We start from the raw sequence: 22,194 nt of genomic DNA, 5'->3' as shown, positions 1-22,194 counted from the left end.
TAAAAGGCACATGACACCTAAAGAGAAACAAGATTCTCTGGTCTGATGAAACCAAGACTGAAATCTTTGGCCTGAATGACAAGTGCCACGTCTGGAGGAAACCTGGCAACATCCCTACGATGAAGCATTGTGGTGGTAGCATCATGCTGTGGGGATGTTTTTCAGCAGCAGGTACTGGGAGACTATTCAGGATCGAGGCAAAGATGAATGGAGCAAAGTACAGAGAGATCTTTGATGAAAACCTGCTCCAGAGCACTCAGGACTTCAAACTGGGATGAAGATTCACCTTCCAACAGGACAATGACCCTAAGCATACTTAAAATGTGACAGTGCATTTCAGATACTGATATTTCAGTTTTTTTTTATTTGTAATACATTTGAAAAAAATTATACAACTATTTTTGCTTTGTAATTATGGGGTATTCTGTGTAGATTGATGAAAATAATTTTAGAATAAGGCTGTAACGTAACAAAATGTGAAAAAGTCAAGAGGTCTGGATACTTTCCAAAGGCACTGTATACTGTTTAGGGTTCTTTTTTTCTCAAGTAAATCATTTTGTAACACAAAATGAACATTTCATTTATAAATATTAGAAACTCATTTCCAATTGTAACATGTATTGTAAAATGTTCCTGTTCTTCCAAATGTAATCATAATATATGCCTATTATTAGCCATATTAAAAATACTGGCTTCATGTTATGTGAATAAAAGTTTATATGACGTGTAAATGCATTTCATAACTGCCAATGCACGGAGATATGTGTTCATGTACAAATAATTTAAACTTGGACTAACTACACCTTACCACCAAATCTGCATGTTTCATAATGTATTTCACGTGCAGTATTTGTCACCACAAAATTATAAGGCTATCTATCTTTATCTGTCCACAACATTCCTTTATACACATGTTGGTCCAGTAGGCATGACTTGTCCGGAAAAAAAAGGAGGAATGGAACTTCGAAAGGAAGAGAGAATTCGAGCTAACACGCCAACAGCATTCTTACAATCTGAAACACAACCTCTTCATGCGCGACCACAATATACATGTATAGTGTCTGTAGCCTAAACTCTGTTTACGGATGCATTGTTATCCAATCCTGGCACTGGACCGGAAAGCATACTTCTCATTATCTGTCATAAAGAGCAAAATAGGTGCCCAAAATATATCCGATTCAACCTATATATATACTACACTCATAGAAAAAAAGGTTCTAGATAGAGCCAAAAAATGTTATGTGCTTGCTTCATACATGGCACCTCGTTCTATAAAGAACCGATATTGGTTCCACATTTAACCTTATATGGAACCCAAGGGTTCTATATGGAACCCTACATAAGGGTTATAAATAGAACCATTAGGGGTGCCATATATGAAGCAAGCATTAGAACCCTTGTTGGTTCTATCTAGAACCTTTTTTCTTGGAGTGTATATCCAAATATGACTGGGTGACCAATGTTACGGCTGAGTGAGGCTATTTGCGCCGAAATTCAACTCCTGTTTTATATCCTATCCACAGCCTATACTATGCATGCTATAATGTAAGCCTATACCCTGATCATTAGTACAGAAAGTGGAATATAATTATATTTTCTCAAGACTGCTCTAAAAATAATCAGACATTTGTAAAAGTTAGATCATTAAAACAAATAAGTACAGTTTTCTTGACGGTTACGTTCAAAGGGAATAGTTAAAGTGTTGAATTGTCATCTACCAAATTCCTTTCTTGCGCTAATTGCAATGGATATCCTCACCGCCTTGGTGACAAGATGTGACAGTTATTTTGCGTCACCCTCTGCCTTATCCAATGCAAACAACATTCGTTGGCGTGTCATGGGCTTTACTCCAGTCCCCCTTTATTTGGCAGTATGGGACTGGTTAAACCCTCCCTCTTTCCAGGTTCCGTCATCGCCTTCTACCGCTGATCAGTGGAGCCAGTCTATCCTATAAGCGCGCTCACAGCCAACCTGCAAACATTCGCTGACACCTTCACATTTCAGAGCAGGAGGCAATGGCCACGAGGATCGACGCATCGATATAGCCTGTTTGTCCTGGGAAGTTCTTTCTTCTTAGGCTACATTTCGTTTTCAGGGAAAACGGTGCGTTGGAAGCAATATACGGCCTTCTGGAACGAATCAGTTCTATCAACTGTATGGGCTATAGATTACCTTGACAAGCAGTCTCGGTGATTGACAGTAGGACCAACACACGAGGGTTGTCGATGCGCTTATTAGAAAAACTTTTAACCGAAGGTCCTTAGTATTATCCGCCATGGTGATTTCGCCATTTAGACTATTGCATTAATTATTCTTGAAAAATACACATCTTCACCTTGCTGCGGGTTTCCTTTTTATTGCCACTGCGGATTACAATATTCAATCGGACGTAAAAGGCATCAACTTCATACGCCGCCTTCTCTGCGGACTGAGACAGTAGCTGTTTCTTACCACTCTGTATCTCCAAGACAAGCGCATGTCGATGGCGCAAAGGGTAGGTCTTAGTGCACTTGCAATGTGTAATTTCTGAGTTGATCAAACTGAATCCAATTTCCTTTTGGAATACCCATAAGAAGTCTGGACCCTGTATTCGATGCATTGTTCTGTTTTCCATGCATGGGCAATTTGATTAGATGAATGTTTACTGTCATCATCATGCATAAAGGCTTGTGTTTGGAGGGGAATGCCTGTAGCCTCTCTTATATCCGTGATAGAAGCATGCCAACAGACAGTCCTCGAGTTTCTCACACTTAACTGTATTTCTCCATCCAGTACGATGAGCTGGCCCATTATGGTGGTGGGATGGACGGGGTTGGACTCCCGGCGTCTATGTATGGAGACCCGCATGCTCCCCGGCCCCTTCCGCAAGTCCACCACCTGAACCACGGTCCGCCTCCTCATCCAACCCAGCACTATGGAGCCCACGCACCCCACAACATCATGCCCAGCAGCATGGGCAGCGCTGTCAACGACGGACTAAAAAGAGACAAAGATCAAATCTATGGGTGTGCATCAGACTTTTCCCATGGTTTTACACTGGGTTTTCTAATGTTTGATATAGCCTACAAATAACAGTTACAAGTTAAGTATTTAAAAGCATTTAGTCCGAAGTTAGAACCAAATTCTAACTTGACATGATTGAGTAAATCAAATTTAATTCATTTTTGCGCAACAACAAAAAATCTAGGCCTATTTTACGAGCATATTGCATCTCAAGATTCGGCCCTTACTCTGAGTGGAGACACTTCCCTTTTGTCAGCTATTGTAGGACATCCGGAAATATAAAACACGGATCAAGTGCAATGCAGCCCACTTAAAACATGTTTTTATCTAATATTCCTGGAAAGTGGGAACACATATTTACGTTTTATTTCCATCATGTTGCAGTCACCCGTTATTCCCTCTGCTAGCACTGGTGTTTGAAAAGTGTGAGTTGGCGACCTGCACACCGAGGGAGCCTGGAGTAGCGGGCGGCGATGTCTGCTCGTCAGATTCCTTTAACGAAGACATCGCTGTCTTTGCAAAACAGGTAGGCTACTTGTGGTTTAAGCCACGTTTTGTCAGCAAAAATAGGGATACAGATAATATTGTTGTGAAGGTTACTGTAAATGTTAAACATGTTTTCCTGCATTTATTTAATGTTTGATTGATAGGTGGATGGATTGATTGACTGATTAATTGATCGATTGATGGACTGATTGCTGTATGCAGACAATAGACTCATATTATATATTTATTTTTTTATAGATACGTGCAGAGAAACCGTTATTTTCGTCGAATCCAGAGTTGGACAACTTGGTAAGCAAGTTAACCTGCAAATCAACTGTTTACGCATCAATTGCGCAGCTGGATAAATAGTGTAATATGGGCTTGTTTGAGTTCACTTCATTTGAACACAACACGGATATTCGAAACGTTCATTTGAAGGAGCAACAGGAAATGCAGACGAGTCTTCTATCCAAAGCCTATTCTGTTTCTCTGCAGTTGGAAGCCGCGGAGGTCCTTGCCTTGGGCATCCCCAAAGCAGGGACTCTAGGAACAATTGCTGTGCTGTTGAATCCATTTGAATAAGAAAATACATTGTTTTAATTCATGTAGAATACTGTTACATATCATTTGCTTTACTGTATATGCCTGCACTGAGCATTCATGCAGTCGCTGTCTAATGAAAACCTCATCTCCGTTTTCGCCAATTTTCTTTTTTTTTTACATTCATTGAAAGCAGTAACTCCCCTCAATGTACTCTGAACATTTCATGACTCTAGGACCAAGAAAATATATTCAGAATAGCTAGTGACGTTTTATAATATGCTCGTTAATAGGAAAATATGGGCGTTTTATTCTTTCTGTTGAGCTTTTCATCAGACATTGACGATAGGCTAGTTACTATCCATTTGAGATCAACATGCCAGCATGAATTAAGCCTAACTCGTATATTTTCCTTTTCCAGATGATCCAAGCTATACAAGTATTACGATTTCATCTTTTGGAATTAGAGAAGGTAAATTATGTTTGTATTGTAGACCTATATTTTTGTGTTTTTCTATATTTTTGTCAAAACGTCCTGCAATCACCGATATAATCGCACAGTACTCATAACTGAATATATTTTACTCGGACACACTAAGCATAAAGTTTACCTGGCTGCTGCACGAATGTCCTGTGTTAAGAGTGCTGCTAACACGAATTTTCATTGAATAGGTGCACGAGCTCTGCGACAACTTCTGCCATCGGTACATCAGTTGTTTGAAAGGCAAAATGCCCATAGACTTGGTCATAGACGACCGAGATGGCTGCAAATCTGACTTCGATGACCTGACAGGATCCTCCACAAATCTAGCAGATCACGTGAGTGGTTCGGCTTTGAAATTAGCCAACATATTGGTGCTACTTTTGACAAGTGGTCCCAATAACATGGTGTTTGTGACGTACCAAAATATATAATTTCAAGAGATGTGCGTAATTGTGAGTCAGTTTAATAGATAACACATGTAATCAACAGCTTTTAAAACGGACGGTCAAATGTAATTTACTAGTATTAAAGATTTTTGTATTAATAACCTATTAGCAAAACGTTATCTAATGCACATTGGTGTGTGCAAAACTGAGACAGTCATTCCCTTAATTCATGTGTGTGCGTTCTCATATGTTGTCCTGGTGGTGTGTAGGGAAGTTTCATAGAGCTTTCGTGTCTTCTTAAAAAGAGGAGGAATACGAGAGGGAACGATTTATTTCGTTCTTAACCTTCTTCTGCTCTATTGTATAAATCATCTACTTTATCTGTTTATCAGAGAGTGAGCGAGAGAGAATTACAATTGTTTGCACGCATGACTGTAAGCCGCTTTGGATAAAAGCGTCTGCCAATGGCATATGTTGTGTATTAGATGAGAATGTGCTTATTAGAAATTTCCTAAGTCAATTTTCTATTCTTTCCTAAATTGCATTTTTGATGTTTTTACTTTGAGGTAATGGTAATGGATCTTTCTCCTCTCCTTCCCCTTCTAGTGTTTTGATTTTACACTTGAATGCGAATCCAATCAGATTATTATTGTCAGTAAAGAGGGGGGTCTTTGTCAATTCATGTGCCCATAGGGTGCCCCCTACTCTGGCTCTTCCTCTTCCCAATACCCACTCCCCCTGTCACACATGTCATCTCAGATGGCACGGTTCCTTAACCTTAGCATTGAAGCAATGGCAGGAACTTTGTTGGGGAGATTCCTCATATTAGATTACTGTCATGTACAGTCGATTTTTCGGAAGTAAGCCAAAATAAATGCTATCCACTGTCCACAGTCACTTCCATTTTTGGATGATGTTGCACTTTGTTGATTCGGCGGTTGTAGACACAAACAAACACTGTCAAGGTTCATTCATCTGACAAGACAGGACATTTTCCTGCTGGTCATCCTGGGATCCAGTTTCCCTTCGTAATATAATATATGTTTTCATTCCAAAAGGACTTGCAGTCATGTGTGCATACATTTGATGTATGGTAGGCCCCGGGAATCAAACCTAGAATCCTGGTGTCGCAAGCGCTATACTCTGCTACCCGAGCCATACAGGACCACTTCACCCACTGCATTATGTATGAGCTGTAGTTCTCTGGGTGTGAGGGCACTTGCAATACACACAGAGTGTTGTATGTGAACGCCAACCACACCGTATGTTGGGCCTAGTTCAAGTTTGAGAAGAAACACCAGCTGTTTGTTTTATGTTAGCTAGGTGTTGACAAAGGCAACTTTAGCCTCCGTTTCCAGTCTCTGACTTGTGAGACTAACAGCAACTAGTGTACGTGTGAGAAGTTAATAAAAAACAATTATTGTGGAGCTTAGAACTATGTTTCCTCTACTCATTCTATTTCTATAGTGAAGGCTAACCCTCACAGTGATAAAATGTGTGAGGGCAAGAAAATATATTGGTCTGAGTATGCTTCTCTAAGTGACATCAAGTTCTGCCTCTCTTTTGCCATCCCCTGCTCTTATGCAAATGTGAGCTCATCTCCCTATTTGAGTGCACAACCCAGCCTATAGCCAAGAGACAGCACCTTTTTATATCCATGTTTATATCGCACATGTGCCGAGTGATAATACTCATTTGAGTTAAGGTACGACTGGCTTGAAAATGTTATATTTGAATCAGGTTAACCAGCTAGTTGATACTGCCATTTTTTTATATGATTTGAAGATCATGTGAGTTGAGAAAGCAATCCGGATATCGTAATGTCTTATACTTACCTCATCAACTTCTCTGCCTTTATGGGTCTCAGTTTTTATGATACATTTTAAAGAACGATGGACCACACTGTATCAGTAATTAATGCCATCTTAACAGCTGGAGTGCGTGTGGGTAAAGAACCCCCGTCGTTTTGCTTGATAAACGTGGAAACACATGGCACTTTGAATGGGGATGCCACACAAACAGCTTTCTAATTACTGTGTGTTGGGATGGAAAAGGGGGCCTGCTCGTCGAGCTCGTCGAGAGGCCTCATTCACACTGCGCTGCCATTGTTGCCGTGATTATTCTTGTCGTTGGCTGAGCTCTTCATCTGAGTACCATCCGGCAAACAGCTGACAGCCAGGAGGCTGAAGAGGTTGCTCTGCTGTTTGGCCCTCAGCTTAAGTCTGTCTAAGTACCATGGTCCCTGCCCTTATATGGCCCAATAAATAGGGGTTCGGACAGATACTGGGCTTCTGAATCAGGATAGGGAGGAGTGTTGCTGGAGCTCTGATGCTGATCGGTTTTGCTCTACAGTATTAGCAGGTTTAGCTGAATATAAGCTCTATTCGTTTTTGTTTGTTCTTTTTTGGGGGGGCCATCTCAGTTTCAGGGAAAATGGTAACTTAGAGTTTGGGATTATCGATTGTTTGGATCTTGTTCTATTTTCTTATTGAGGTCAGGGTCAGATTGTTCCATATTGTGTGCTGTGGTATATCGGCTAATAATGAGGAGAGAGAGAAGCGGTGCATGCGTGTGTCCGGGATTTACATTGATATTGAGTAATGGCATACTGTTCCACTGCTCTCTAATGTGATCTCTCTCTCTCCCTCCTCTCCTGGTGTGTGGCCGGGATGTGGGATATGTTTATGACCCGATGAACCTCTGTGGACCCCAGAACCCGGCGTCCTGGAGAGACCTGGAAGACGCCCACTCCACGCCTTCTGTGGGCACCCCGGGGCCCTCCAGCGGGGGCCACGTCTCCCAGAGTGGGGACAACAGCAGTGAACTCGGTAAGAGACCCACAGCTTCTCTTTAGACTCAACTCCATATCAAAGGTTGACCTCAGTGCTGACCCCATACAAAGGCAATGGTATTTTCTTTGTAGGCTATAGGGTAAACTTAGTCTTTCCAGAGATCCTAATGATAAGCGGTTGTTGTTGCTCTATACTTATCATTCAGATAAAGTTGATAAGAGATTGTTGTTGAATCAACAGCTATTTGATTGAGTTTTGATAGTGACTTTGTGGTTTATCACTTATCCAGGTCAGGTTATGGAAATAGTTATATAGTTTAATCTGGTCTCTGTTATATGATGGCTTGTCTGATGAGTGTCATTACTGCCAATTACTGGTTTTGCATGATTCTGCCGGGCATTGCTGTAGTGTAGCCTACTTGGGTTGCTGTCCGTGTGCCGGCTGTTAATTTGGCCTGTGATTTGCTCAGTGGAGGCTATAAGGGTTTTATGACTTGTTTTTCTTTGTATCTCCTATGGCCACAGTAAAAATAGAATAGACTTTAAAGCAACTTACCACCCTCTGCCCATCAGGCATCAATAGCCAGGGCATTGAGCTAAACAATGGGAGGATGCTTTGCAAGACAACAGCAATTCGGAGGATGAAAGGACAGTCAGAAACACAGATTAATTCTCTTCCTCCTCTGATTTTACCAGAGTTTCTTCACTTATCCTAACTATCTGAAAACATGTCAAACAAATTGCACTTAATATCCCTGCCTGCGTGATTTGTAATGTAATTGGATGCTTTAAGACAGTAACACTGTGTATCTGACTTGTATGTCAGCAAAGCGAGGGGATGAGGATGGGTGCGAACGGCTTTTTCCTTGGTTCCTCGGGAGGGCTTTTTTTTAAACAACAGCAGGGGAACACCCAAGGTCCATGCCTCCCTGCCCTTTTGACCTGGGTAGAGAATGCATAGAGGACGGGGGAAGCACAATCCCCCCCTGCCGAGAGAGCCACTTTTTATGTATGGATGAACAAAGAGGAGAAAAAGCCCCTGGTAGCAGGATCTGATGCTGCCGTGCCTACCTGCTGCTCCTCGTGCTCCTCCTAGGGCCCCTTTGCCCTTTTTTCCATCCCTCGTTTCCATCCCTTGTTTTCATCCCCTTTTCTCATTCAAGGGGATGAGGAAAGCAAACACTTTTAACATAGGAAGGGAACTGGGGGCCAAAGTGGGGCCCTTACGTCAGTAGTGCAGACCTGGGTAGGAGATTACCGATGCTCTTCAAAGCACCTGCTACTATGAGGGAGCTCCTATTGTCCTAATGGACATTTGTCATGTTTTCTGGGCCAATGATAAAAGCCTTTTAAAGGGTTAACCTACAATCTTAACTAATCGGGGAGCCTTATGGTTGGTTGCTGTGTGATTGTCGTGTAGTATCAACCACAGGTATGTGGTTAGTTGGTGGTGGTATGGTTATGGCTTTGTGGCTATGTTAGCCATGTGGCTAACCGCTAACCCATGGCTTATACAGTCTTTGGTTGTTTCCTTGTAAGCTGTGTGATATGCAGAGGGCTTTCTCTTTGATAACACCTCCCCCAGGGTGACTCTCTCAGATGGGGCACAGGGGCAGAGCTAAAAAGGCTGAGATATCCTAGGAATGTTTTTTTGGGGGGGGAGGGGTTTTGAATGTCCATGACAAAGGCAAAAAGGAAAGGAAAGGAACCCAAGGGGCGCTAGCTGCTGCAAAGCGCCTGTACAAGAGGGGAATGCAGAGAAGGAAGAAACAGGATGCAGTCAGTGCATCTTTTAGTCTCCTCCGGATTCCACTGAAGAACAGCAATGACATTGCAGGCTAATGTCCCTATAGAACCTGTCACAAAATGTTCTCACAAATAACAAGGGAGTGAGACAGGAGAACTATATCTAACCCTTATCAATCACCACTCGCCATCAATAGGATATAGGCCTACGGAAGGCACAGTTCTAGACATACTCGTGATCTGGGGAGAAGATTCAGCAATTATCAAGATCTTCACGCTATGGATTCGCCGTGTTTTGGCAAGCTGCCAGACAGCAGCTCCCATTTAGCAGCGTGCATCATGGGTAATAACAGGAGGGCTGAGAAGTGTCACTGGTGATGGATCAGGTCCCGGTGAGCTCATTAAGCAAGCTGCACTGGGCTCGCATCACCGATGCAGGACCGGGATACAGCAATCAGTTCTGCTAGCTAGTAGCCCACCCTGCACTTTGTCTTGTATGGACATGTCATCATGTGGATTCTCTTGCCTCTAGTTGTCCCAGTTTATACCTGACTGTAGGAAAACGGGTTTCTGCTGTTGTTGATGAGCGAGAGGAAGAGATAAAAAGAAAAAGAGGTAGGGAAGTGGTGAGGGGGTGGAAGCGGAAGCCAGACAAGGATGCTACTCTTCTTCATATCTTAGGGTACTGTTTTTCCTAAAGCGCCTGAGGCAATACTCCAGCTTTCCTTGCGGCAGCAGGTCCCCCCCCCCCCCCCCTCCTCTATGTTACGCGTGTAGACACTGGGGCATGCAGGGAGGGAGCTGGGCAAGCAGGCAGGCGAAGGGGGCTAGGTCACGGGAGGAGAGTTCCATGGATACAACTTTGCAAGTAGTGCACCATCACACTGGTTAGATTGGCTGAGTTGCCAGGGAACAGTCAGAAGCGATTAGCGTAGCGGAGGATCTGCCCTTAGGCCTTCCCTCTCTGGAGCAGGAAAAAAGAGAAGGATGGGGGAGAGGAGGAGGGGGCTTGATGTTCCTTAGATATAATTAGGCCGTGCTAGTGAGTTCTGTCTTTCTTTTTTTCAGTTATTTGCTTCAAGGACAAAATGACTTCAAATGACCAATATTGGTTTTGGTCATTTTGATTTCCAGCTAAGCCCGAGCATTTAATGATTGATTGGCATAGTTTGTATTGATTATTTCACCATTGAAGGCATGTCTTGAGTGGTGTTTCTCCCAGCCTGTGAGACAGGATACTAATTGTCCTCTCTGAAATGACAGATGTCTTCAACACCATCCTTCAAGTACTCTGCACCCACAACAAACCTCATCATTTCCTTAGAGAATAAAACTGTTATAACAACTTGTTATAACATCTACAGACAGAGAAGGTGGCGTATGGAGAACAAAGTGAAGCATCACCTATGCCCTGTCCGGTCCACAGATTACACCATCCGTCAAAACTCCCACCCCCCCTCCTCTCTCTCCCCTCACCCCCGTCCCAACCCACTCAGTCCAACTCATCCTTTTTAATGTCAATATTCATTAGCTTAAATATTTATGCATGAATATGGGCGCATATATAGAAGCCCCTTTGATTGATGCATCCCCAAAAACAAAAAGACATGCCAGGGTGAATCCTAAGAAAAGTAGGGTTCCTGTCCCGCCCTGGGGGAGGGGTCTCTCAGATACATTATTCACATGCCCTCCAGGCAGGCTTTCAAGGCATCTCTGCCCAGAGGGCAAGAAAAATAACCACCACTGTTAAAAGTAAATCATCTCTGCTGATGCACAATTAATGTCGGAAAGGGAGGAGAGACATGGAGAGAGTGCACAGAGAGTGCTGTGATGGGGAGCAAGGGCAGGGGCGGAAGCCTCGGAAATCTCAGTTTAAAAGGAAGCCTTGATCCGTGTGAAGGTTCCCGCAGAAATCGAACGACGATGCCCTGCTAATAATGCCAGGAGGAGAGAGGTGGTGTGTGTGAGTCCGACAATCCAACACAGACAGACTGGGGGGGGGGGGGGGGGGGGGGGGGGGGGGCACTGAACACATGGGGGCCTTGAGGGGAAATGACCACAACCCCCCCCCCATCCACCCACCAACACATCCCTAGCCAAATGTTTGATATGTTATTGTCCTCTCATAGCTTTAACCATGAGGTTACAACTGATGTTTTTGTTATTGTTCGTGTTTTTCTTTTTTTATAACCAAATCATTAGTCTATATCAAACAGCGGTGTATATAAATAAATACGCTGCTGCCTGCGCATTGTGTCCGGCCACAGCACTAACAGTCATTATTCATGTCAAGTGTACAGCCCGGATCCCGCAGTCATTACTTCATGTCAAACTTGTAGCTCAGATTGAGTTAATAGCCTGGCTTTTTTATCGCGGTCTCTCAATACAGTATACTGTATGAACCTCTCTTCAATATCCAGACACTGTAGCAGAGTGTGGATGAGGAGATGCAAATGTGGAATATTGTGTTGCTATGCTGTTGCCATGCCCTAGACCTCTGCTGCACTTTTAATGTGTGTTCGTGGCGAATGGCGGTGACGTGCCGAAATGAAAGCCTTCTCTCTCCTAACGTATCCCGCCACCTCTCTTCTCTTTCTTCTTGCTCTTATCGCAGGAGACGGCCTCGACAACAGCCTTGCATCACCGGGCACAGGGGACGAGGACGACCAGGACAAGAAGCGGCAGAAGAAGAGAGGCATCTTCCCCAAAGTGGCCACCAATATCATGCGAGCGTGGCTCTTCCAGCACCTTACGGTAAGACGGCAGGCCGAGCCTAACACCAGCGCCAGACATTCTCCCTTCATGCTTGTGGTTCTCAACCTTTTTTTGGTTATTGTACACCAATCACACCGTCAGGTGCAACTGGTCATGACTATTATCAATTTAACCACGAAGCCTATGTTTTGTACATATCTTATGGCTCTTGTCTAGTACTCCCTGAGAGTAGGCCAAGTACCCCTAGGGGCAATAGTAATAACGGTTGAGAACTGAAGGTCTTGCATCCAACACTCAATGCGCAACAACACAAGGGCGTCGGCCTGTGGCTTTGTAGTCCTTCGCCGAGCCGTTTTCTCTCGGATGTTTTCTTAGTGAGAACAGTCATTGAGACAAAGGCACAGAGAGCTGTGCAAAAGACAAGTAGCGTATGTTGTCTAAACGTGGCCTCTCCATCATACCACACTTGTTAGGAATGATGCCACTTTACTCAGCGTCTGAACTACATTTTACAAAAACAGAATAGGCTACTTTCCCAAAGTGAAAGGACTAGCTCACATTCCAGCGACTTCCAACCAATCCTCAATGAGGAGAGTTTCACCTTTTATATACGGGCCCAAAAGACGCCGCCACTGCCTCTTACTCCTCAGTTTTTCTACTTTTCTCCTCTTCCCGCTCTTAGATGTTTTCATAGCCTCTTATTTGGTTGCCGGGTGAAAAGCGGCCACACAGCTCCTGTACAGGCAGCAATCCTTTCCTCTAAAAACCCACCTTTAGATTCCCCAGTTAAAAAAAGAAGAGGCAAAGAAGGGCTAATTTAATTATCCCCTCTCTGTTCCCCCTTTTCAGCCTAATTGGTTAAGCACAAGTGTTTGTCGTGGCAGGATGTGCCTCGTGAACACTGTGTGAGGGCCCCTCAATGTCCTCTGAATGGTCCAGTTGCAACACCCAGGCGATCAAGCATTCATCGGGGCCGCGGAGGGTGTGAATTGTGAAAGGAGCCGGATTATGTTTTGTCCCGACTTTACCGTTGAGGCTGGCATCGGAGAAGGGACAGAGGGGGGGGGGGGATTCTCTGGATGGTCTTAGCCTCCAGCTTTTGTGGTCCCTATTCTGAGGAAAGAACTCTAACGATCCTCCTCTACAAAGCTATAGAGAAAGCAGCTGTGTAAGGTTTACATTACTTCTAGGATTCCTTATTGGCCCATTAGCATGGTCATACAGTAACTGTTGGTTTCCATGCGAGCCACGCTGTTTGAAGACCCCCATATGCATGCCGATGAAGACAGATCTTTGTGACGCTCTGTTCTAGACAATGTATGTAATTAGTTACGACAAACATACATTGCGTTTTGAAATGCAGCTGTAAAAGGGTCCTCTTGTTCAACCATGAGACCCTTTCCTTTGCTTGGAGATAAAAAGGATTAAGTCCACAGCTCAATGACAGGTTGCCCCAGAGTGACCTGAGTAAGTTTCGGTTGTACATTGGAGAGAGGCCCCAACGTGACAACAGTCTGTGGGACATTAGCAAAGTGTTTTCTTTATTTTTTTAGACAGAGGGGTTCTGCTGGGTTGAGGGAGGAGCACTGAGCCATCCGTCACTAGACTGTCAGCCACCAAGCTGGGAGGTGACCATGACGATCACTTGGTAACAGTGGCCTTTGTCACTACCATGTCGGTTTCTGTGTGTGTGTGTGGTATATGCTTGCATGTGTGTGCGCGCTTGTGTGACTGAGTGTGTGTATACATGTGTGTGCCTGAAAGCCTTGTTTAAAAATGAAGTGCTTGGAAGCTCATCCTTCACCCGATGACCACAGGAGGTGGCTGCGGCCCTGACAGCGCCAAAATGGGGACGCGCCTCCGACCCTGTACCCTGTACATGGGTCACCTCTGTCTGCCATCTGCCACCCTCCTCCCTCTGTCACACCGCCAGCGGAGAGGCAGGGACAGGGAGACAGGGGCCGGGGCCCCTATTCAGGCCCTAACAAAGGCGGCAATTGTGTCCCTTTGTATCGCATCTGATCATTTGTCAAATAATGTCAAATAATGTCAAACAATGCCACACGCTTTAAGCCCAAAGTGTTTGGGGCTGGGGCCAAGCAGTGGTCAGTCTTGGTTGTTCACTTGTGCTTATGCTAACTAGAGAGAGAGAGACGTGTGTGTGTGTGTGTGTGTGTGTATATGTGCCAAGGATCACTGTGGATGGGAGTCGGTCACAGGGCTTGACTACATTTCCTGAGCGACTTTCCCTTTAAAGGGTGTTTCAGGGTTTCATTCTAGACGTGATCATTCGAAATGAATGCAAGCTGGGTGTTCTTTTTTTGACTGAAGCACAGACTCTTCCTTTCTGTCCTCTGTTTACCACAGCACCCCTATCCTTCAGAGGAACAGAAGAAGCAGCTAGCACAGGACACAGGCCTCACCATCCTGCAAGTGAACAACTGGTGAGTAGCTAACCCCTATGTCCCCACTCTAACCCTAACCCCTGTGCTTCCTTCTCTCCTTCTTTCTTCCTTTCCTTCTTTATGTCTGTCCTTTCCTTCTTCCTTTTTGTCTTTCCTTCTTGCCTCCTCCCAGCACTGGTGAATATGCTCTCATTTGCAACTACACTACAGCCATGTTTTAGGAGAAGCAGAGACGTTCTAAGCTCAGCTCTTTGGAAATGGAACTGAAATGGAACTGTTTTACATGCTCTATCTATATTCACTGTCTGGTGGACACACTGAAACTTTAAAGGGGAGGTGTGTGTGTGTGTGTGTGTCCCTCCTCCCCACACGATCCCCCAGCCTCATTTTACATGTATAACATGATGGATTAAAGTATATTTAAGGCCCAGCACCCTTGCCCCTTTGTAGATGGCTTAGCATATTTTGGGAAAGAGGAACAGAGACGGGGGGATTTGGTTTTGAGGATACAGTTCTGGTGTGTCATCTAAAAGGAATCATTTTATTTGGGGCTTACACAGTTTTGGATTCATTGAGATGACATTGGCTTCTCGCGATTAATCCTCCCCCGTCCCAGAATCCCATGGTAGGGTCTTTTTTTTTAAGCGTATCAGATTCTCAACGGACCTAATTACATAGACGTGCACCTCTAATCCCAAGGAGTTAAGAAGTCTATGGATTTTTCTCATGGATCAACTTCAATACACTTATCAAAGCAGGCAAATGCTTAGTTTTTCCAAGCTGTCCGTTCTTTTGGGTAGTGGTACGTCTCTGCCCAAAATTGGCAAAACGTTTAGCCTTATCACAGCCCAAGGCTAAAGTGGCTAAACCCAAATCAATAGTCTTGGTAAGATGCTGTATGTGGCTTTCTCCTAACACCCTAGATCACGAGAGATTAGTACGCTAGTAAAACTAGGGTAAGGAAATTGTCACACTCTGTTTGATTTCTGAATGCTTTGATTGTGTAAGATTATCTTAAGTAGACCCGGGAGATAAATGCAAAGGAGATCTAAAGCAAGGAGAAGCTTTGTGAACTGTATAGTCCATGTTCGTCCGGACAGTGATTGGAATTTTCTCTCCATTTCTATCTTCCCTATCTCTCCAGGTTCATCAACGCCAGGAGGAGAATAGTACAGCCTATGATTGACCAGTCTAACAGAACAGGTTAACCATAACTTACATTTGTTAATTGATAATAATACGATGAGATGATAATGTTGCTCTGTCATATATTTAATTGTACTATATGATTATTTTTTATGTAGATAATGATTTTTTTGAAGGCCACTTTTATTGTTATGGTGTATCTCTTCTGTTTTATGGCCTCTAAACATACTAATCTAGTATTATATCTCTATTTTGACCCATTTCTGTTTTTTTTTTTACATCCACAGTGGGCCAGGGGACAGCATACAGCCCTGACGGTCAACCAATGGGAGGCTTTGTACTCGACGGACAGCAGCACATGGGAATTCGACCTGGCGGTAAGCAACCTTTATTCTCACCATGTCATATGCAGTGGTGGGAAAAGTACTGTATTGTCATACTTGAGTAAAAGTAAAGATACCTTAATGGAAAATGAACCACCCAGTGAGTCACCCAGTAAAATACTACTTGAGTAAAAGTCTAAAAGTATGTGGTTTAAAATATGCTTAAGTATCAAAAGTAAATATAATTGCAAAAATATTCTTAAAATATACCTAAGGAGTGACAGTAAAAGTATAAATAATTTCAAATTCCCTATATTAAACCAACCAGATGGCACCATTTTCGTGTCTTTTTTTTTAGTTACGAATAGCCAGGGGCACACTCCAACACTAAGATATAATTTACAAACAGAGTATTTGTGTTTAGTCAGTCCGACAGATCAGAGGCAGTAGGGATGACCAGGGATGTTCTCTTGATAAGTGCGTGAATTTGATAATCGTCCTGTCCTGCTAAGCATTCAAAATGTCACGTACTTTTGGGTGTCAGGGAAAATGTATAGAGTAAAAAGTACATTATTTTCTTTTGGAATGTAGTGAAATAAAAGTAAAAGTTGTCAAAAATATAAATGGTAAAGTACAGATACACCAAAAAAATAATTAAGTAAAAATACTTTAAAGTATTACTTAAATACTTTACACCACTGGTTATTTGTTCCTTTCTACCAATGTAGCCTGGAATCAGTTTTGGTTCTGTTTGTCTAGTCATGGGTTAAATATTGCAGAGTTTTATATGAACCTGTGTATATTGCATCATGTAATTGGTTCCTCTCTCTGTCACTCATTCTGCAGGACCAATGGGTGGCATGGGAATGAATATGGGCATGGATGGACAGTGGCACTACATGTAAACCCTCTCCAACCAAGGCAAGCCTGAAGAAGATGGTGAAGTAAGCACTGCCTTAATCTCTCTCCCCTGCTACCTTTGTCACCCACAAGCCTGCCTGCCTCTGCTGTTTCTTTATTCCTCTCCATCACTCTCTCTCTTTCTCAATCTCTCTCTTTCTCCCACTCCCTCCTCACTACTCCTCTCCTCTTCACCCCTCGCCTCAATCGTACCCCTATTCCTCCACAACACCCCATCTATTTAAAAAAAAAAATTATTGCTCTCTCTCTCCTCCTTCTCACCCCTTTCCTCAATCGTTCCTCGATCCTTCTCCATCACTCCATCTCTCTCTCTTTCTCCATTTTTCTCCTCTCTCCGTCCTCCTCTCATCTCCTTCTCGGGGCCCAATATGATTAAGAGTGTGGGGTTCTCGACTCCCTCTGTCCCCCTCCAGCCCTATCAGCTCTCTAGCCCTGCTGACAGTTCACAAATCAAGATGTATCGCCTGCCGGAGGCACTGGAGCTCACCGTATTTTATTTAACACCCACACTCCACTGCTCAATGAGCCACGCTATAATGACACTTACCTTGATTAATTGAGCTCTTTATATGTAAATAGGGAACCCCGCGTTTGCCTCACTTTTCACTGGGCGCCAATTCCGCCAACACAGCCCCTTTCCCTTCCCGATAATCCACAGATTTTGCTAATGAAGTCCAAAGAGCATGATGGTGATTGCAGCGACGGCACATCGCCTACATTTTAAATACAGCCCACATAGACATCTTATGCACTCAAGCTGAATAAATGTTGGCAATATATTTTTTTTGACTGTTTCATCCAATCATTTCTCATTGAATGATCATTGACCGATTACTGTAATGGCGTAATACAGGAGGCTGTTCTCCTCACCTAATTTAATCTGTAGTGAGACCGTATGCTGATTGTGATGGCAGTAAATTTACCCAAGGATCCATGTGGGGTTGTGTTGCAGTAATATGTGGTTATCCTATGCATGATGGGAGTCAGAGCCATAACAGTCTATTAGGGAACCCTTAAGAATTACACCAAATAACCAGCACTGTCCCAGTGTATGTATATGTTGTAAGGCCTAAATTTGCCTCTGTCATGTGTGGCTTTGTCTTTAATTTCTAAGGTTTAGGTTCCATATTTGTTTTTCTGTAAGAGACTGACCCAGGCTTCTTCTTTGTGTGACAGGCCTCCGTGGTTGGCTCAGGGAAAATTCCATCCTGCCGCGTGGTCCAATGAAAGCGTGACTCCGCCCAAGTCACACCCATCATCTGACCACGCCCACCTCACAATCGCACTGGAGCATAGAGGACCACACCTACCCTGGGACAACCCACACCTGTACAGACCCTGCCCACATTGACCTTTACTAACTAACCCCATGGCTGGAGGAAGACCAGGATCTAGGAATAAACAACAACATTTACAGACAACAACAACAAAATACTTCTGAATGAACAACAGAAGCTAAAATGACCTCAACAACATTTTGACAAATTAGTTTTCTTTTTTAAATTATTTATTTATTTTTCTACAATGGTGGACCATTGGGACAAGAACTTTCAAGTATTTGCTCAAGATCTATTGTCACAATTGTACATACACACAGCCCACACACACACACATACATACGCTCACTTACACATGTTCACACACACACACACACACACACACATATTCTCACACACACACACACACTACATCCTATGAGCACACCATTTGAAAACAACCACTGTGGAATATCTAAAAAGATGATGGCGACTAAGACTTTTAATAGCTGTTGTGGTGTATAGACTTGTGCTTTTTCATTTGACTGTTCTGTCCATGTTTGTGCTTTTGTGATCACTAGTTTATAGCGTGAGAGTTTATCACTGATCCCACCTTCATGTGCTGTGGAAGAGAGAGAGAGAGAGAGAGAGATTGACTCAGAGTTTGCAGCTCCATCCAGCTCCCAGTAAAATACCAAGCCCGATTTTTATAAGACTGAAAGAGCTGATGAACTGACTCCATACTGGTAAGGTGGATCCTGGACTGACCATTTAGATCGCATTCAAATAGTTTTATAGCACACAGGAAGAAGGGATGGGTTTCTACACTAAAAACCAAAATAAAAACTCATTTTAAAACTTGACCTCAAATCTTTTGGAGGAATCTTTTTTTCAGCACATATTCCCTTTCACCTGGGAAATGAATAACCTTTTGGGGAGAAAAAGAAGAGGTATGCCTTGAGTTAATCATATTTTGTACAACGTATGATATTGTGACCCAATTCATTTGGATAACATTAAGAGCTGAATGCATTCTTTTTTTTGCTGGTGTTTGGTGGTTATTTGCACATTAGCTACCTCCTGCTTTGTATCTATGGTAAACATTTATGAAATACCGCATATCTTTGTAAATTAAAATGATTTTCGTAATAACACACAATTCGTATTCACACATGAGGTCAAGTTACAGTTTTGGTCGATATGGGACGAAGTTGCTGTCGCTGTTTTCTTACTCGATTGAGGCTGACAGAAATGATGGATGACCTAGGACTACCGTTATTCGAAATACAGGGAGATACGCTGAATACTAAAGCCACACTAATTCGTTTTTCTCAAGACACAATAGGCTTATGCAATAAATGAAGCGGAAGCCTAAAGGAAAATGTCATTTTCAAATAGTTTCGTATGAAAAAAATATTTCAATATGGGTCTTGTAACTTAGCCTAAACAACGTCGATTGAGATAAATTCGTTGGTATACGTTTTTGTTGATATTGTTGATATTGCTGTATTTTTCAAGGATATATTCGTTTGTGTAGTTTGCTGTCTGTATTGCGGGGTGTGAATTGGACTGAGAAAAAAATGTGGGCTACTTGGATCATTTATCAATGTCAACCAGTAATGATATTGTGTGCTGTATTGATGAGAAGACTTACATTATGGCGAGATGAGAGACTCATGGGCCAATGGTAAATGCGCAATTATGAGTTAGGCATACGAGTTAGACCTATTTATTTTTATTCATCATAGTTGGGAAAATTGTCCGTTGATAGGCTATGACATAAACATTAGGCTATACGTTATATATATTATCTATAAATGATGATTATTACTAGGCCTATTATTATTAATATTATTGATATGTTATTTAAGCCGCATTTAATTGTTTGTTATTTTGATACTTATTATAGGCCTAATCAATGTTATGCCTTTTGAAACAGTTACTATTATTGACGTGTCCTGTTTTTAGCTAACACCAAATAGCAATTATACCTATTATACCACCGTCCGTGAACATTTGACATAACTCATCAAAAGATACCATTGGATTTGTGAGATTCAATTTAAGCTTTCATTTAAGAGCATTTCACCTGTTAAAATCACGCTTTTTCATCTTCTCTCTCTGTCAACTCAATACGAATATTGAATAAGCTATATATATATTTTTGCGACGCTAAATTTTCACTACTGAGAATATTTTTTCCTCGCGAATTGTTCACAAATTAAATACAACTCGGGGAAATTGTTTTCTCGAAATAAAATAGATGCAAGAATCTGCATCGTGATTTGTGCACCGCATGGGTCGGTTATTGGAAATTATTTTCAAAAGTTAGTGTCAAACATCAAAACTGATGGTCTAGGCAAAATAACAAGGTGTAAGCCTAATTCTAACCTCATGGATAATATGTATTGTGTTTAATTGATACGCTATGTCAATTAGCATCTTAAAGGCAAATTCATTCATTCATTTATTTTGTTTGTTTCATTAGTCCATGGTTGATATGTGCCCAAACTGTTTGCATGCCAGTAATGAAGTTTTCAAGATATATACCTTTCAAAATACAGAAATACAGCTTTCACGATGCATTTCAGACCAATGGCCTTAGTGGTTTAATCCGTGATACTGAGATGTCTTTATTCCTTAGCCTATGTAATACGTAATTTGATAGCTGTAAATTAACTTGATATTGGTCTAAGAAAAGTATACATTTGACAAGAAACGTTCAAGCATTTCTTCCGTTATCCTCGTGTTATTTAAATAAAAATCAACGAAATCTGCTTCCGCAAACAAACAAAAGGTTTGGACGGTTGAATTTTCCAAGACACGAATTATTTCAATTGGAGATAATGATTTCAAAGTCACAACATAAACACGTTGAAATATAGTTTACACTGCATACAAGCTAACAAATCATTGTGATAAATTAACTGCATAGGTCTGGATACCCATTGTATTTTCCAGATGTAGGCAACTTAACACACAAAAAACAAAGAGCATACTGAAACGCATGCAGCCTTTTCCCGACTGTAGTTAAGACAAATGCGTTTTGAAGGCTGCCGGAAACAAGCGCCTATTCACATGAAATATGGGTCATCCCTCCCGCAGAAAGTAACATCACGTGGGAGAGAACTCTTATTTTCAGAACACTTCCATTCACTGGCGCGCGGAATACTCCCAACACTTCTGTTAAACTAAACGGAATCTGCGCCTCTACAACCGTAATAAGTGAGTAATGAATTCATTACAATAGTCCAGTTAACTTATTCCATATAGATAGGCCTACATGAACTAACACACGAGAAAGATGCATGGTTAGTCAGGAAAACAGTAACTCATAAAATGAAGGCTTGTTTCTCTATGCATGCACTGTATTTTCTCCAACAAGTTTGCATCAACAATGAACATTGCAAACTGGGTGCATGCTCTGTTCAATTATGTTCTACCAAACCGTTGCAATAAAACACAACCAACTACACACTATAGCCATGATCTTATGGCCAGGTAAAGATATTAGGCAAGCGAGTCTGAATGTGCCCTCTGAAATTGCTCTAACTCTCTAAAACATTTATTCAATATCACCAAATGTATTTTCTAATCTGAAGATCTCTCTTTCCCTTTATCACCCTTTTTGTCCAACACACACACACACACACATATACACACACACACTCCTCACCTCACCCCTCTCTCTCTCTCTCTCTTCAATTAAGGAATGGAGGGATCGTCAGAGGGTGATGCGGGTGGTTTTTATTTCACCCTCTGGTCACAAAATCGCAGCCTACTCACCCAGCTCATCTTCTCAATCATGTCTTCATCCTGTCACGGCAGCAGGCCAGGCACCCATGTCCCAGATACAGGCTGACATCGCCCAGAACAGGCTAGGGAGGTCTCCAGGCTCAGGCCCTATACCGGTAGTCATACAGCCTGGAAGATGCTCTGAGAATCTAGCCTCTGGTGGGAAATGTGACTTTATCAACAGGGGGTCAACAAGT

At 42.5% G+C, this 22,194-nt stretch overlaps 1 protein-coding gene across 1 annotated transcript; it reads left to right on the top strand.

Moving 5' to 3' along the window:
* Window positions 1-1,891: 1,891 nt before the first annotated feature.
* LOC110529791 (homeobox protein Meis2) lies at window positions 1,892-19,065 on the top strand. Its single transcript, XM_021612323.2, has 13 exons — window positions 1,892-2,494; window positions 2,773-3,005; window positions 3,388-3,529; window positions 3,748-3,798; window positions 4,451-4,501; window positions 4,702-4,848; window positions 7,613-7,727; window positions 12,051-12,190; window positions 14,519-14,595; window positions 15,701-15,759; window positions 15,990-16,079; window positions 16,872-16,969; window positions 18,123-19,065. Exons 1-12 carry the CDS (start codon window positions 2,477-2,479, stop codon window positions 16,928-16,930), a joined length of 1,182 nt encoding a protein of 393 aa, XP_021467998.1. The 5' UTR covers window positions 1,892-2,476; the 3' UTR covers window positions 16,931-16,969; window positions 18,123-19,065.
* Window positions 19,066-22,194: the final 3,129 nt, after the last annotated feature.

Source organism: Oncorhynchus mykiss, chromosome 8 (assembly GCF_013265735.2).
Source record: "Oncorhynchus mykiss isolate Arlee chromosome 8, USDA_OmykA_1.1, whole genome shotgun sequence".
NCBI lineage: Eukaryota > Metazoa > Chordata > Actinopteri > Salmoniformes > Salmonidae > Oncorhynchus > Oncorhynchus mykiss.
The sequence above is the reverse complement of the archived record's forward strand: the minus strand, read 5'-3'. Positions and strand labels throughout refer to the sequence as shown.